General features: G+C 31.4%; 1 protein-coding gene across 2 annotated transcripts; it reads right to left on the reverse strand.

Annotated features, from left to right (window-relative positions):
- Window positions 1–6,376: 6,376 nt before the first annotated feature.
- LOC108464452 (protein FAR1-RELATED SEQUENCE 3-like) lies at window positions 6,377–11,525 on the reverse strand. Of its 2 annotated transcripts, none has more exons than XM_017764758.2 (6): window positions 11,256–11,525; window positions 8,385–10,785; window positions 8,190–8,279; window positions 7,675–7,824; window positions 7,194–7,310; window positions 6,377–6,833 (listed from the first exon to the last, which is right to left on the reverse strand). In XM_017764758.2, exons 2-6 carry the CDS (start codon window positions 10,623–10,625, stop codon window positions 6,789–6,791), a joined length of 2,643 nt encoding a protein of 880 aa, XP_017620247.1. In that variant the 5' UTR covers window positions 10,626–10,785; window positions 11,256–11,525; the 3' UTR covers window positions 6,377–6,788. The 2 variants fall into 2 exon arrangements, with proteins under 2 accessions (XP_017620247.1, XP_017620246.1); XM_017764757.2 differs by having other exon boundaries at window positions 8,376–10,785.
- Window positions 11,526–19,020: the final 7,495 nt, after the last annotated feature.

Below are 19,020 nucleotides of genomic sequence, written 5' to 3' on the forward strand. Positions count from 1 at the left end.
GGAGAGGAGAAAGCTCTTGAGTATTCGGTCATTAGGAGGAGGAAAATTGAAGGTAAGTTCTTGGTACCTTGCTTCTATTTTGAGGTTCATGAGTTCTTCTTGATTCTACCTTAACTCTTGAAGTATATTTTGATTTTTAGTTATGTTGTGAGCATTTAGTCATGAATTAAAATGAAGGAAATGGTTGTTGTTTCATGTTCTTTTGATGAAAAATGGAAGATAGGTGAAGTTGAGCCAAACAAATGAGCATGCATGTGTCTTAGATGTTAAAGGGAAAAATCAGCTAACATGTTGTGCTTTAAAATGATGAAATGGAGATTATACTTAAGTAAAATCATAGATATGTGATGATTGATTGGTGATATACATGTTTAAATAACATGCATGCAAGTTATGTGTGAAAGAGTGAATTTGGTAATAAATCTGCTTGGGACAGCAGCAGTAACGTGACTTTGGAAAATCACCATAAATTGTGGGAGATGAATTAGAAGCTGAATAAATTATGTAATTAAAGCTTGTTGAGTCTAGTTTCAAATGAAATAAACGAGAACATATTTTGAATTCTGTAGAATGAGAAATTTGATTCGTAATGAAGAGTGGTCAGATTAGTCAAACAGTGAAACATGCGAAACTTTGAGAAAAATCTGGTATTGATTGGCCAAACCAAAAATTCTGAAAATTTTATGGATAGAAGATATATGAGTCTATTTTCAAGGAAAATTAACGGAACTTGATTTGGAGTTTCGTAGCTCCAGTTATAAATGATTTAGTGACTGTTACTCAGGAAGACAGCTTGCAGTGAAATTATGATTATGTGGTAAACATTGACAAAAATTTGTTAATGAGTTACTTATTGTTTTCTTATAAGCTTACTATGATCTGTAGGTGTGGTTGGCCGAATATTGTAAGGGGTTAATACGTAGTTTGTATTTGAATAGTTAGATTAACGTGTTAGTAATCCAATTGTAGGCGGTTCGTGTGTGGATTTCGTCAGCATATCGTCGCAAACAGGTGTGTAACTAACACCTTCTTTCTTAGTCTAGATCGGCAAAAGTCGAAAAGCCAAAATGCCGAAAACCGGTATTTTGTAGATTTGCGAGTGTGCGAATGCTCGTGAGGTAAATCGATTAATGTTTTTGGTAAGCTGCAATGTTTGGACTGCAAAGTGCATGATTTCTGTGCCCTCGATATTTTTGGGCTTAATGGGCCAAAATTGGAATGATGGGCCAACGGGCCCAATTCGGTAAGAACCCTCGGTAGTGATTTCTGTTAGTACGTGAAAGGTAGGAATATGCATGAAAAACCCTAAAATAGATAAATTACTGAAATATCTTTAAAAGTGAAAAATTTACGCTTTACCCTTAGGAGATAAATTACCAAATACCCCTAGGTTAAATTGACCTAAATGCATGTTTGACTATTGTTATTTACTGCATGCCATGTTGTTATTATCGATGCATGAGACCGGGATATTGACGGAGGAAGTCTCGAAAGTGGCTTGTCAACGATCTTGGAGGCTTTGCCTCAATTTATCGTTAACTGAGCAGTTAAGGCAAGAATCGTGAGTGTTAATGGGTGGGTTGAGCTATTCCCCACATGGAGTGTATGGCTGGTACGGTGGAGTGTAGTGGTTGGTGGGTTGAGTAGTCTCCCCAAATGGGCTTGCATATGTTTCTTGATGTTGCATGTATTTTGAAATGGGCCTATGGGCCATATTGTTATCTGAATAAGGGCTAAGGCCCGCTTTATTGTAATCTAAAGGGCTCGCCCAAGACCATCAAGGTTCTGAATGGGCTTAGGCCCAATAGGCTTGAGCTGACTTGGGCTTTGAATGGGTTTTCCTTACACACCGAGTTTCCCCAAACTCATCCCTTTTATTTTCATCCACGCAGAAATCCCCAACCATAGTGGGCTTGGAGTCAAGGGAATTCGAGTGGCCACCCGCTCAAAGTTTGATTTTCTTCCGTGAACTGGACATCCTTTTATTTACGTTTGAAGTTTTGGGTTTTTAAATGTAATAAGGCCGCTTAATTATTTTTGATGGTTTTAATATGTATTACTAAGATAGGTAATACTTATTTTAACTGTTGAAATTGGATAGCTTTAGGGCGCATTTTCAAAAACAACAGTTGATTTCAAAATAACACGACAACAAGCAAAGCTTCCGCAATGAAAGTATTTTCCAAAATTAATCACTTTTCCTAAAAATGACTTAATCAAATCAATTTCCTAGAAATATCCATGACGTTAAGGTGTGGCAATGGCGGTATGCATGTCTAGGATTGGATCCGAAGGGAGCTTGGTACTTAAGCAGTCCGATGGACTCACCACCTCTTTTCCGGTTTCCTACCTGGTGCACAGCTTCCATTCACTTTAACCTATAATGAAATTATCTTTTAAAACACTAAGTAAGTTTTTCTAGACCAATAATATAAAATGTTTTGAACGTTTCGATGTGGCATGCCGGATCCGGTCTTAACGTCTGGGCCGGGTTTAGGGTGTTACAGATAAATAAATTATTTATATATGCAACATATAAAATATAAAATAATATTATATCAATAATTGTATTAATAATTTACAAGAATTGGATTAAATCAAAATTTCATTTATAAAATTGCATAAAATCAAAAATCATGTACACAATTGTACATTAAACTATAGTTCATGTATAGTTTTGATATTTATCCTCTCTTTTTTACATAGTTTTCTTTTAAGATAAAATATTTGATACACTATGAATGAAGTTTTTAAACTCCACAACTAGGATTAGGGGGTAACAAATATCTTATAAGAGTATAGTAAATTATTAAAAAAAATTATAGAGAAAAAAAAGACACGTGTCGATTTTTTAAGTCTTTTTTTTTTAACTGCTTGTGGAATAAAAAAAGTACACTACCAGTATATTAGACCTGATCATGGGTCAAGCCACCTGGCCCGGCCTAAAGGTCCGCCCGAAATGTGGGAGGGTTTGGGCAAAAATATAGGCCCGAAAAATGGGCTTGGATAAAAAATAAGGCCTGTTTAAAAAATGGGCCAGGTCTTTTGCCCTAGGTCTGGCCTGACCCGAATTCACTAAATGACAAAAAAAAAATCTACTTTTTTTAATATTATTTTCTTGTTGTTTTCTCTCTATTTTGCTACCATTTTATTATTATGTTGTTACTATTTTGTTGTTATTGTTTGGATATTGTATAGAACTTATTTTATTGTTAATTTTGTTATTATTTTAAAGACATTTGTTAATTTTGTTATTATGTTAAAGATATTTGCTTGTTAAGTTGCATCTATCTTAGTGTTATTTAAGTATACATATTTTTAAAATTTTATTTTCAATTTGTTGGGAAATATTTATTTTGATTTTTAGTATTTTTATGTATTATATATATTTTAAAATAATATAAAAATTAATATGGATGGGCGGGTCGGGCCTGAATTTTAGCATTTTATTTGGGTCAGGCTTGGGTAAAATTTTATGCTCATTTTTCGGCCATTGCCGGGCATAACAAACGGGCCTAAATTTTAGTTGAGCCCGGTCCGATCCGCCCATGCACACCTCTACAAGATACCAAATACTAACTTTTTTTTTGAAAGCATGAATACATATGACTGTTTGAGATGATTACAGACAAAATTATTATATTATAAAATATTTTTATATTTTATTATATAAAATAATTTACATGTTATAAAAGGGTTATTATATATTTATTTATAAAAGGGTATGGCAAAGTATGGACATAACTTAGTTATGTGTTTATGCTATAAATTATAAAATATATATATACTTATCCATTAAAAAAATTATTATAGTTTTATAATTTTTTAAAAATATGAAAAAATCATATTATTTATAAGAAATGTTACCAAAGTTTACAACAATTTATAAAATTTATGTTTTATAAAGACTATATATTATAAAATATATATTTTTTCTTAGTTTGCATAATTCTTTCTCCAAATTAAGTTATATAAGTTTTTATAATTAAAGCTATAAATTATTTGAACTATGAACTCAAAATATTATAAAGTTGATGTTAATTATGCAAATAAAATAAAAGTTTTATTACACCATATTATAGGGTATGATACCATATAGGAGAATGGTACTAGATACAACCACCATAACCAGCTCGCAAAGTCCTGAATTTGAGATATTCATGAGTTCAAAATGTAGTTGAGAAGACATTTGTTATTCCAAAGAAACATTTATCATATTAACATCACGTTAGTATAGCATAAAAATCAAGGTTAGACCATACTAGCATGTTGCATATTTCATAACTTCAATCATAGGGACAATTGAGATAATCGATACTTCGTAGAGTACATGGAAGAATGAGATGTTAATAATTTTAATGATGCAGGTTCAAATTCGGATGCTGATGACAATGAATTTAGTCAAGGACTAACATATGATAATAAGCATATGTTAAATATTAAAGAGGGAATAACCCAAGAAATATGACCAAAACAATTAGGTCAAATTGCATATGATGTTTATTTTTCTTGCTATTTTATTAGTAATCATATATATGATGATTTGATTTTAATTTTGTTACTTGTTTAGAATTTATTTTATTATACTAACATTTTTTTATATTAATTAATATTTTTAAAAATATAATCAAATAATCTGTATAATTACAACTTGCACTTGTACTACCAAACATGACATGAGAATTACGATGTAATTACACTTTGTCAGCCAAGCACATCTAAAGAATTACAATTCTTTGTAACTACAAGAAACTGTTATTACTAGGGTAGTAATTATACTTTCATTCAATTATTTTATGCTGTCCAAACAAACTCTTAAACCAATTAAGGTGGTGCTTGAAAAGCCACCTAGTAATTGAATTTGAGTATAATTGCTTGTAATTATACAAAAGTAGTATGTTTGGATAACCAGTTTAATTGGTGAGTCCCATTGATTGAGTGTAATTGGAACACCCCAATTACACTTTCCACTTATTAGGAGCGAGGGCTAGAATTAAATTAATTACATGGGTAATTACACCCAAAACTAATTTTAACTTTTTTATATAAGTTTAAGTTATAAAAATTATACTATTAGCATGAATACGTTTAAGTGTTTGGGTTACTTATAGCCAAAAATTATTATATTATAAACCCTATAAATGATATCATAAAAATAATTTACGTGTATTTTATAAAGTTATGATAAAATATTATATTGTTTAAATATTAAAAAATATAAAGTTATGATCAAAATTTTTATTACATGTTATAAAAATATTATAATATATTAATTTATAAAAATTATGGCTAAAAAGTATGGACACAATTTATTTATACATACATACTATAGATTATAAAAATAATATACTTATTTATAAAATAAAGTGTTATAATTTTTATCGGGACTTATTTATAAAAATTAACTTTTAAAAATAATGGCAAAAGTTATATTATCTATATAAGTAGTGTTATAAAAGTTATTGCCACTTTATTGAATTTTTTATAAAGGTTTTATATTATAATTTTATATTATTTTACGTATTATAAAATTGTTATAATTTAGCATAAATCTTTCACCAAATTAAGTTTATATATTTTTTATAATTAAAGCAACAAATTGTTTCATCGTTAACTCAAATATTTTATCGTATGTACTAATTATGTAAATACAAAAGTTATTTTTTTTTGTAATATATCGTGAGGTATGATATCATTTGAGAGAATAAAGCTATACATATACACTAGACATAGCTTACGAACTCTTTAAATTGAGACAATCAATGTTTTGAAATATAGTTGAGAAGACATTAATTGTTCTAAAAAAATATTTCACATATCAACAACATTACCTTAGTATAGCATAAAAAAATAAAGTTGAATCGCATTTGCATGTTGCATACTTCAAAACTTCATTTATAGGTGGAGTTGGAATGATCCATACTTCAAAAAGTATATAAAAGGAAACTTTGATAATTTTAATTATACATATTCAAATGATGACAATGAACTCGATCAATGACAAACAAATGAAAATAAAGAGTATATGTTAAATATTAAAAGGAAATAGCCAACAAATATGAAATAATAACAATTAAATAAAATTGCATAAGATATTTATTTTCTTATTTTTATTAGTAATCGCATTATCAAGTACTTTTTTAACTAACATAATACACATGATGACTTGATTTTAATTTTTGTTAATTATTTTTTAAATGTAAATTATGTAAGTGTATAATTACAATTTATACTTCCAAACATGACATAAAAATTATCATATAATTATACTATCAACTAAACACGTATAAAAATTACAATTATTTATAATTAAAAAAAGGAATATAATCACTATCTATTAATTACACTTTCATTCAAACAACCAATGAAAAGGAGGTTTACTGATTCAATATCCCATCTGATTTTTTGATCATTGATTACCATGAAGTTTTTACTATTGTTTATAACAGTGCATCGCCCTAACATGAGCAAACCTACAAAAATGATTTTATTTTTTCCTTCAAGAAAAAGCCTAATCATTACAGGTATGGCTAAATCCACTAAACAAAATGTCTAAACCAGACTACAACATCATGATTGAATTCACAATTTCTTTTACATGTACATGTACATACATAAATATAAACAGGTTACACAAGGCACTCGCACGAGGGAAAAAAATTACAAAAATCCATTAATACACGGGTTGTGTCCACAAGCAAAGGAGCATTCCCATATTACCATCATCATCTTGCTGTAAGTGACCAATGAAAGATGGCATACTTAAAAAACCCAACTTCAATGGCTTATTATCTCCTATGCTTCTTTGGTAATGGCTCCGCTTGTGCTTCATTCTAAAAAAACACAGTAAAAGATTCCATGTCAATTAGAGAACAAATAAAATTTTGTTGAAAAGGGTCAAATGATGCATCAAGAAGAGGAAGTAGACCTATCAATTTTCAGGTTTGGATCATTCTAGTTTGGGTCATTAGTGTTTTTCGGGTCTGGTCATTACGTGTCCAGATCATTTCAGGTTCAAGTTAGTTCCAGGTTATTTATGATCAAAAGTGAATTACGAAGGTGAGATCTTATGAGGAAACGGTAGCGTATAGAAAGCTCAGAGGGGAATTGAGGATAATACCGTATTCGGTTCTGTCAAATGATGCATATTGAATGATAGATAACTGCAATTAGTAAAGGAAGAGGATGCTTACAACATTTGAAAGCTGCTCTTGAATGTAGGCCATTGATCTCAACATTGCACCTAATGTATCCCTCGATACCTGGAATTTAACCTCTGATTCTCCGGTAGTAGTCTCACTGTCTTGAAGCTATAATAGAGATGATAAAAGAAATCTAATAAGCAAATGACTGATAGTAAGCTGTTTAAAAGGCATTTAAAAAAATACAGCAGAAGCCTTGCTTTGTTGTCTAATTGAAAGCAAAAAAATCATTGAACCACCACTGCATCATCAAATATAGGTGTTAAAGCAAGAGCCAAATCATCAAAAATTTAGGTTCCACACAATTCCATTAGAAAACCAATCTAACAAGCCGATTAGTTAACGATAAAACACACATGAAAATGTTATACAATCACAATTGGTCAGCCCCATAGAAAATATCATAGGTTTATTTGCTCAAATTTCGTAATCATTTTGGAAGAGGCTATGGCTCAATTATGGCTTAACATACCTTCAAATTGATGACGGCAACCCTGTTAGCTGGGGTGGAAAGCTGTTCGCTAATATAAGCCATAGACCTCAGCATAGGTTCTAAAGTAACCCTTGAGAGCTGAAACTTAACCTCCATTTCAGCTGATGGATTCTTGCCATAATCTTGCAACTGTATCAATGCATAAGAGAAGGGTTTGGAATAAGGCGAAAAGTGTAATGACTAATAATAGCTATGAACTATATTACTTGGACTCGGGTGTGAGTGCCAGATACGGGTATGGTTAGATTTTTCTAAGGTTTTCCTTGTATTTGGAGATTATATCCCCACATTCAATGTGTTGGACATGGGTACTTGAAGAAAAATGAAGAGTCCAAGCAACAAAGGCTATAAAGTCCATAATTACAGATGTATCCAAAAAGTTCTGAAGAGTTCCTTGTACTTCACTTCAGCCAATAATTGGAAGGTAAATGCAACTAAGTTGTGACTACATTTTTATGTACTCACCGGCTATTAAAAATTTATCATATGCATACCTTTAAATTAATAACGGCCACTCTATTTCCAGGCATTGAATTCTTATTCTCCATCTCCCATGTCATTGATTTTAGACAAGGGAGAACAGGCTACATCAAAGAACCCATAAATTTTATCAAGTTAATATCCTGTTCTTCAATTCCAAAGAAAGGATATATGAAATGGCATTAAAAAAAAAGAATTACTTGTTGTACCATGTTATCGGGATGACTATCATCCCGATGGAGAGAAACAGGAGCCATATGTGGCAGATTCAAATCTGAGACAGATTGAGCTGGCGCCCCAGTGTCATTAAGATTGAAATGCCGTGTAATTTCGTCTTGCTGTGGCCATAGCAAAGGGGCTGTATCTGGACCTAAAGTTGAGCTGCTATTGTCATCATAAGCAGCAGTACTAGCCTGTGATCCAGGAGGTGCAAATTTCGCAACATTTTTCTTTACAACAAACACCTTCTTCCCACCTTCCTTAAGAGCACCCATTGCAATGTTATAAGTCTCTGTAGCTATTGCCCCATCTTCTGCATATTTGATTGCTTCCCGACATAAACTATTATACCGTGCTGTCAGGGACACTTGGCCATGCAATTCACCACCACGTTCATCTGTGCCAACCCCAGACTTGGCATTCCGTGTCCACCGTTTCAAGATGTAATGAGATGGTAGAGTAAGTACATTTGTGACAGTGAAGACCGTTAAAACATGTCTACAAAGGATGCCAGAATACTCGAACATTTGACAACTACAATTAGCTCTCATTTCAGGGTAGTTTAATGTAACCATGTATGCTTTGTTGACGTCCTCAAACTTTGCAACTCTAAATGTGCTGATAGTTTCATCCCCATCAATTCTATTAGCAGTATAAACAAATGTTTCGACTAGTTCTTCTTGAAATTTTGTGAATATTTTCCGTGTATATAGGTCTGCTGCTTGTTTCTCCATAGGAGATGGTGTCCGCAGCACAGGTGTCGTGCAAATACTGTCAAAATCAGCTTCGATCTCCCTTTCAAACCAATTCTCCATTGCTCGTTCATACTGTCTAAAGAACATAGGAATCGTGGTCTGTTGATTCACATAACCATCAAAAAAAGAGCCATCAAATCCTTGATTGAGAGATATTGCAGCAAAAAAGGAATCCCGAAAATAGACAGGGACCCATTGAGCTCGAGCACTATATAATGATTGAAGCCAATCATGTGCACTAAGATTATACTTCTCAATAAGGGAACTCCATGATAATTCAAACTCCTCAATGGTTTCAGTCAAATTTATGCAATTATACAGTTCTACCTGAAAATTAGGATGCACATGACAAACATGAGCAAGCTTCTCCGGGCCTTCTCTTAAAATATGCCACTTATTAATACAATGGCGAACACCAGGGAACACCTGAGACACTGCTGTCTGTATAGCTCTGTCTTGATTAGTAATTAAAGAAACAGGTTGACGATCGTTCATTGCTGTAAAAAATGTTTTGAAAAGCCAAACAAAAGAAGCCTCGGAATCATCTAGTAGTAAAGCACAACCAAACAAAATGGTCTGACCATGATGGTTCATCCCTGAAAATGGAGCAAATGGCACCCTATACTGGTTTACTCTGTAACTGGTGTCCAGTTTCACAGCATCACCAAAATGTGTGTAGGCTGTCCTTGACCTTGCATCAGCCCAAAATGCATTAGCCATTTGATTATCATCATCCAACTGTATTGCATAAAAGAAACCAGGGTTCTCTGCCTGCATCTTCTTGAAATAATCAAGCAGATTTTGAGCATCCCTCCCCAAAGTTCTCTTTCTGGTAACTGGCCTAACGGCATAATTCAGTGTCCCGAAATTCTTAGTTGAGCGATTTGCTTCTGCTGGAGGAGTGTTTCTGACTCCACGAGTATTTGCATCCATGGAGACACGATTTCCATCCATAGAAACATACATCACACCGCTTGGTACGATTCCCACCCCTTGACAAGTATCAACCATTGTCTTTGCAGCACCAGCAAAGTGCCTACGGGGACGAAGGTAATGCACTTTGCTAGGACTCGTCACTGAATGTCTATGCTCCTTCACAAATTTAGTAACAACCCACTTATCTCCCTTTAACTCTATTCTAAGCATTGCATCACAACTGTCGGCAGACCTTCTTTTCAGACCGTCTTTGCCACAGACAAACTCCCTAGCAACTACTGTTCCATCAGTCTTGGAACGGCTAAGCTGGCCAACTTTGGAGTTAAATCCCATATGTCTGCAATACTCATCATAGTACGTTTTGGCATCCCCTTCAGAATCAAATTCCATACCAAGATACGGCTCGGAAATCTCATCCTCATCATGAGCTAGAGAATTGTTTAAATGATTTAATTCACCTTCACTGGGTTCAGCATCCCCATCATCCGTCATTCCACGATGGCTCATACCCTCTTCCGGACCAATCACATGGACATCCATACTACTCCTTCGTACAACAATAGTTCATTAAAGTTCCTTACTTCGCGAGCAAGTTATGATTTAGTACATTGCATATTCTATTATTTTTTAAGCAACCTGATCTCGTTTTCTGCCGGCTGATATGAAGCAATTCAGTAAACATAATCAACAAGCCAGCACTCTGACAAACAAACACAGACAACTGTTAATCGCCAAAATGGAACTATTGATGCAAAATAGTCAATGTAAACACAAAGTGAAGAACAACTAATCACCAAAATGGCACAAACTCAACTTCCAAATTGATTAAAGGCCCTAAAATATTACTCAAAATTTGTTCTGTGACATAATTATACATACGAATGAACTCACACGTGTAACAAAAAAATGAGTTGAACCCCGCCCCCCAAAAAAAAATAATAATAATAACAAGGCCTTTTCCTCATATCCATAACAGCAAGAAACAAATCAAAGTGCTCAAAACTGAAACTCCATGGATTGAACATAAGAACTAAAACTAAAGAAAACCCATTTCTCAGGATTATGTAAAAACAGAAACCCACATGGAAAAAGGGCAGAAAGGCACTGGCTTTAATCAAATTCATGAATATTCAATGGATAACTTAAAGGAAGTGAAGAGTTAAGTAGTACCTGCAAATGTGAATCTCTAAAAAAGAAGTTGAAAAAGAGAATAAAGACGAAGAATTTAAGGAAAAAAGGAGCCTTGGGTACTAGGAGTAGGATTATGAGAATTTGATTGTGAGTAAAATCCCTCTTATTCATTTCATTATTAATTTTTTATTTAGAAAATGAGAAACCCTAAACTGTAGCTGTTCTAAATTTTCCAAATTTGCAAAGACCCCCCCCCCTCCCAAATGGTCTTCTTAAGCAATGATTAATAGCTAAAACATCTCGGCCTTCGAATCTAAAGCTAAAGAGCAAAAGGAACCCGTTATTTTCGACCCGGGACCAACCTTTTTGGGTCAATTCCTACCCACTTTTTTTGTTAGAATTTTTTCCCTACCCGCTTAGATGTACAGTATAACTTACTTTTTATCTCATACTATAATATTATTATAATATTTAATTTTATCGTCACCGTTATTTTTACGCTAATCACAGGTAAATGCACCGCTCATCTAAAAAAAAAAGTTCACTTATCAATTGAAAGAAAATATAATCCCCATAATTTGGTGAGTATGCTTGCTATCTATAATAGTTAGGTCTATTTTTGTTCTTAAAATTTAAAAAATATAAAAGTTTTAATGATATAATACATTCTCAAAGTAACATATCATTAAACATTTATATTTTTAAGTTCTTGGAACAAAATTGATTGAATTGCTAAATTTAGAGACTAAAAGTTACGTTAACTCTTAAAAAATTAAATGCTAAATTTAATTGTAAATTTGTTTATTATGGTAGTTAAAATTAGATACTGAAATATAAATTAATTGTTTGATAAAAAGTAAATTTTAAATTATGAAAGTTTTTATTTAATATTTTTATCATTATTTTAAGGAAAAATATTCGATACATTGTTAGTAAAGTTTCTAAACTCTATAAATAAAATTAGAATGATGATAAATATTCTATAAAGTATAATAAAAATATAAAAATATAAAAATATGTGATATGTGATAATTTTTAAAATTTACTTATAAAATTAAAATAATATACTGCAAGTGTACCACATAGAGGTTTTATGTTATTTAAATGATTTTAGGTTGTAAATAATTTTGAACTTTCTATAAAATATTTATATTTAGAATAAATTATATTGATATTTCAATTTGAATGTTAATGTTTAGGAAAAATACAAAATAAAGAAAAGAAAGATTCAAAATATTTTACTAACAATAAAGAAGATGAAGAGTAAGTAAAGAGTAGAGATTAAATAACTCAATTTTACTTAACATTTTCAATTTTTTAATTAAAAACTTAAATAGTTTTATCCTAACAAATATTTGTTTTTTATCTTTAAAATGTAAATTTATATTTAATTTTAAAAATAAAATACTAAAATATTTTTAAAATAAAAATATAAAATGCATTTTATTGTGAAACAAAGAATAAAGAGAAAATAAAGAACAAGAAAATAGGAGAGTAAAAGAGAATATGTATTTTATTAATCTATAGAGATATTTATAATTCTTCTCTAAAGTCAATATTTACAGAGATAAGAAGTATAAATGTAATAAAACTCTACTTCTAATGACTACTAGAGTTCTAAAGTACATCAAACTTATCTTGATTTTGATGGACATCTACTTAATGATAAGATATTCATAACACTCCCCCTTAAATGTCTATTTGCAGATAATGTGTCTCGCTAAAACTTTACTAAAATATAAACATTGTGGGAAAAAGAATCTTAGTGAAGGAAAAAAAATCTTAGTGAAGGAAAAAGAGTACACTTGTCTATAATATGCATATCATGTCGTCTCATTAAAAATATTACTAGGAAAACCTAATGTGACAAAATCTCAGTTAAGGGAAAAAGAGTACGGCACGTATTTACTCCTCCTATTGACAACATTGCATAATATCTTTAAGTCAATGCATACCAATTCCATTGACAAGCTTCTTAAATGTGCTAGCCGGTAGTACCTTAGTGAACAAATCCACCAAATTCTCACATGAACGAATTTGTTGAACATCTATATCACCATTCTTCTGAAGGTCATGAGTAGAGAAAAATTATAACGAAATATGTTTTGTTCTATCTCCTTTAACATACCCTCCTTTTAATTGGGCTATGCATGCATCATTATCTTCGTACAATATAGTTGGAACCATTTTTTCGAATGATATGCCATACATCTACTGGATATGTTAGGTCGTCATTCTTAACCAAACACATTCTCGACTTGCTTCATGCATTGCAATGATTTCTTCATGGTTTGATGAAATAGCAACTAAGGTTTGTTTTATTGAGTGCCATGATATAGTTGTTCCTCCGCATGTAAACACATAACCCATTTGAGAACGATCTCTATATGGATCAAATAAGTATATTACATTTGCATAGTTGATCAAATGTGATTTCGAGCCATTTAGGTAGAATAACCCCATATCAATCTATCCTTAGAGATATCGAAATATTTGTTTAACTCTATTCTAGTGCCGACGGGTCGGAGAAGAACTAAATCTTGTTGATAAACTTACAACAAATATTATATTAGGACGTGTATTGTTAGCAAGATACATCAATGCTCCTATAGCACTGAGATATGGTATTTCGGGACCAAAAAGTTCTCCATCGTTCTCACGAGGATAAGAATGATCTTTATTCACATCTAGTCATCTTACAACCATCAAGGTACTTAAAGGATGCGCCTTACGTAACCGTCGCCCATCTCTATCACTGGATTAGGGTTACGGGATGCTATGATAATTAACAAGTCAGAAGTATACAATTCAAATTCAATATTCACTTAAAACAATCATTAGTGGATTATCATTCAATAATCATATCATTAATACAAAAACGATGCTTAAATAAAACCTTCAAATCTTCAAAATTAGTTTAGAAACAAATATTAACTAATTTGAAACAAAACAAAAAGTATGGTAAAAACAGAAAATAGAGGTCACATGATCGTGTGGCTAGGCCGTGTGACAAGCTGGTGTTGTGTGGTGCTATGGAACATGGCTGTGTTATTTAGCCGTATGTGAGAACTAAAATCGTGTAGATGGAGACACATACTCGTGTCTCCAAACCGTGTAACAAACTGTGATCGTGTATACCAATTGACACCTAAATCAAACAGAGCACACGGTCGTGCCACTTGCCCATTTGAAGCACACAGTCGTTTGTCAAATTGTGTGAACCTAAATGTCCCTTCAATGCAAGTCATACCATTTCATGCTTATTTAGGCCATAACTATATCATTAACAAATTATTCCACTTGTTCAAATCACACCAAAAGCATACCATTTACCTAATTTTAACCAATATGCCATAATGCACCATCACAAATAATAAACAAACCTATAATTTACATCAATTTTCTAAAAAATTCTAACTTACCTAACAATATCATATAAAATGCCAAACATCATCATTTTTTGCAACAACCAACAAGGTACAATACCACAACCAAGTATCAAATGACCAAATACGTATATGTATATATCTTTGACAATCATCGTTTCATCTACCATGCTATTAACCTTTCAAAACAATTCCAACCATTATACCATCACATTCCAATCCATGATCAACCACATTATTAACCTCAAACGCATAACTTATATTCAAGCACAAAATATACCACTTATAATGAACACTTATATACAATCACAAGTTACTCTTATTACATGTCACATATCCCAAAATAAATGTTTTAAAAGTCTACCGAAAGATAACTGGATAGTATGATCTTCAACTTGATCTAATTGTTCAGTTCCACAAAACAATACCTACAAGAAACTAGGAAAAATGACACAAATAAGCTTTAAAGTGCTTAGTAAGTTCATAGGTCGGAAACGATATACATACCTTATGTTCACAATTATAACTTAACAAAATCATTAATTAAACACAGTCTTGTCATTACAACCATATCATGAGGTTGATTTCATAACTTACAAATCGAATAACCATTCAAGTTAAACAAGATCATTCCATATCAAGTTACTACATATCATCATAATCGTGAGTATATATATTTTCAAGTCATAAACAAGACATTATCACCAAATTAATACAAGTCATTATATTATTCAACAAGCACAATTCCGCACAATGAACGGATGTATACAAATACGTGCTTATCCACCTGAGACACACCAAAATGCTCAACCTAGCCAATCCAACCAAAAACACACTTAGGCACCAAGTGTTTAGCCTGTAAGCTAACATCCTTTCAGAAACACGCTTGGGCACTAAGTGCCTAGCCCGTAGGCTAACATCCCTCCAAAAACATGATTGGGCACCAAGTGTTAAACCCGTAGGCTTTACATCCTCCCCTAGAAACACACCAAGGTCACTGTAATATAACTCGGTAATCCGTAACAAATACTAGACTTCGGTATATCTAGTGCATAATAACAGGTCATGAATCATCATCTTATCAAAAGTCAATCTTGTATAACACGCAAAATAACCTATTGGCATGCCAATTGTATCCTATCCTATGTTCATCCGGGCTCGATACACGTAACCGTATAACAATTTACATTTCAATCCATTTTTCTCACATTTATCAACTATAACATTTGAATTTACATACAACATCCATAATATACAGAATTCAATAAGATATTATCAAAATATACAAAAAAAAATCGTATAAACTTACCAGCGCCAAACTACATAGATAGCAATATTAGAGACTGATCAGTAATTTTTTCTTTTTCACAATTATCTAACGGTTCTTGATCTATATGATAATTTTATTTCAATTACCAATCCCAATTACATTAAAACATTTAATTTGATGCATATTACTTTTTATTAACATTTTTCACAGTTTCTCTAAAGTTTTGCACTTTGTTCAATTTAGTCCCTAAAAACGAAATAAGCTTATTTTTCACAATTAAGCTCAAAATTATTATTCCAAATTCATTATCATCTCTATCCAACCCTCAAGTTCTAAAATTTACAGAATTTTCAAGCCAATTTTAACAATTTAAGAATTTAGTCCATAAACTCAAAACTATTCAAAAATACTTTAGAAAATAGTACTATTTCATCATCAAGATTTAAAATCAAACATAAACATCAAGAAAAATTTCAAGAACATCAATGGAAAGTTTTCAAAACTTTGACAATTTCACAAAATAATCTCTGGGCTAGCTATATTAAGCTACAACGATCTCAAAAATATAAAATTTACCAGAAACAAGTTTGAATAACATACCATGCATGAAAGTTGAAGCTTGGTCGATTCTATTCTATTCCAAAAATAGGCTTTTCAATTTAAACAAAGAAGAATGAAAAGATGATGGCATGTTTTCTTATGTTTATTAACATTATTTATTTACCTTTTTAACCTTAAACAAACATTAATATTTTACTAATTTAATGGCATCAACTGCCAATCACAAACTAGTGAGGTCTAATTTTCCTTTAAAACCATTCCATTATGTCATTATATTCATTTAATCCACATAAACTAATAGCGATTAACTTTTGCAATTTTTACGATTTAGTCATTTTTCCTTAATTAACTATCCAAATGTCAAAATTAACGAACCAAACTTTAACACGACACTTTAATGACCTCATAAATATTAAATAAATAATATTTACAGACTCACATGTTGAAATTGTTATCCCAAAACTACTATTTCTGACACTACTGAAAAACGGGTTGTTACACCGTATCCATATAAAATCACTTTAAGATCTTCTCCATGTAAGTTGATTAATGAAGAAGAATTCCATTTAATAAGTGCTCGATCTACAAGCCGAGACAAAACTTAGTCTTTCCAAGATTTTTCATCTCAAGTTAGTTCTTTAAATAACCAACTGCCTTTTGAATCTCTTTAGGAGTTTCAATAATATTCAAGTCATCAACATACACAACAATTATAACAAACTTCGAATTTGATCTTTTTATAAAGACACATGGTCATGTTGGATCAGTTTTATACTCACTGAGTCGATTTTACCATATATGCCTAGATTGTTTCAATCCATATAGAGATTTATGCAAACGTATCGAATAACTTTTCTAAGAATTTTTACATGCTTTTAGCATTTTAAATCCTTCAAGGATTTCCATATAAATTTTATTATTAAGTGAACCATATAAATAAGTTGTAACAACATCCATTAGATGCAAATCTAGCTTTTCATGCACTGCCAAGTTAATAAGATTCCTAAAAGTAATTATATCCACCACTAAAGAATATGTCTCCTCATAATCGATACTAGGCCTTTTTGAAAAGCTTGTGCTACTAATCATGCTTTGTATCATACAACTTCATTTTTCTTATTTTATTTTCGCACAAACACTCATTTTTACCCAACGGGTTTTACTCATTTAGGAGTTCGAACTATTGGTCCAAAAACTTTACATTTTGAAAGTGAACTTAATCCTGCTTGAATTGCATCTTTCCATTTTGACCAATCATATTTGTGTCTACATTCTTCAATAGATTTAGGTTTAAGATCCTCATTTTTATTCATTATTTCAATAATAATATTATATGCAAAAACGTTGTCGATAATTGTTTCATTTCGATTCCATCTTTTTCTCGTAGAGACATAACTTATAAACATCTCTTCATTTTCATTAATTTCAGTATTAGAACCTCTTTTTGAGTGTTATAATTAGTTATGTCTTGGTCTTTTCATTAGTACTTGTTGGATTTAGTGCCCTAAGTGTAGTATTTTCGTATACGTACACTTATATTTTTTGAACAAATTGGTTTAATAAAAATATTAACTAATTAAATTAATACCCTTTGTATATTATCCTTAATGTCTTTTTGCACGTAAAGCAAAATGAAAGCAAATATTGGCTTATTGGTTGTCTAACATTTAACTAATAGTAATTGATATTATGTGATCGAATTGTAATACAGAAAGATAATTTATATTAGTAGATGAACCTAAATATGTCATTAATCTAATCGAAAATGAATACATCGATTGAAAAACTAATATGATGTCTATCAAAGCTAATTGAGGAAATGTTTTGTCTTGGACATTAGAGCGGATGACTCCCAGAAGATAGAGACATAGATGTAACTGACTAGACTGACAGTGCATCGAACATGACCCAAATAGAATAGATCCTGAATCCGTTTATGAATTTATTCACTTGTGACGTTCATAGTGTGACGTACTTTAATCTTGAGTGGATGATGGACTATATATGTGTGACTCATATACTTTAATGTAAGTAAAAGCCTGAGTTCAAATAGATAAGGAATTGAAAGCTGGTGCGTTGGGTATATAACTTTTGCAGTATGTAGTATCATTCACAATAGTGGAATTCATTGGTCAAGAAATGGATAAATGATATCCTTTTATTAGCATTACATAATAGATGAAAAGTAAACGTGACCATAAGTTGTTTGTTTTTGTGATAAATGACTTAATTACTATTTGATAGTAATTGACTTTTTATGAAGGAAAATGTAATAGTTATCATAAAATAAAATAAGATCATATTGAGAGAATGGATTTATCCTTAAGAGATTTAAAAAAAATCCTATGAAGATAACATACTTATGACAAGGTCATGGATAAACTGGGGAGAGCTTAGTCATGATACTATAATGGAATAACTTCGTGACTAAACAAGTTTATAATTAATAGGTAAAAAACTAAAACTTAATTATAAATCACGAGTAGCTAGCTCATTGAAGCTATAAATGAATTGCATATAGAATCAAATGGATAGAAATGATAAAGTTAGAGAAATGGACTACATTAAAAATGAATATGATTTCTCA

This window comes from Gossypium arboreum, chromosome 1 (genome assembly GCF_025698485.1).
Source record: "Gossypium arboreum isolate Shixiya-1 chromosome 1, ASM2569848v2, whole genome shotgun sequence".
Lineage (NCBI taxonomy): Eukaryota > Viridiplantae > Streptophyta > Magnoliopsida > Malvales > Malvaceae > Gossypium > Gossypium arboreum.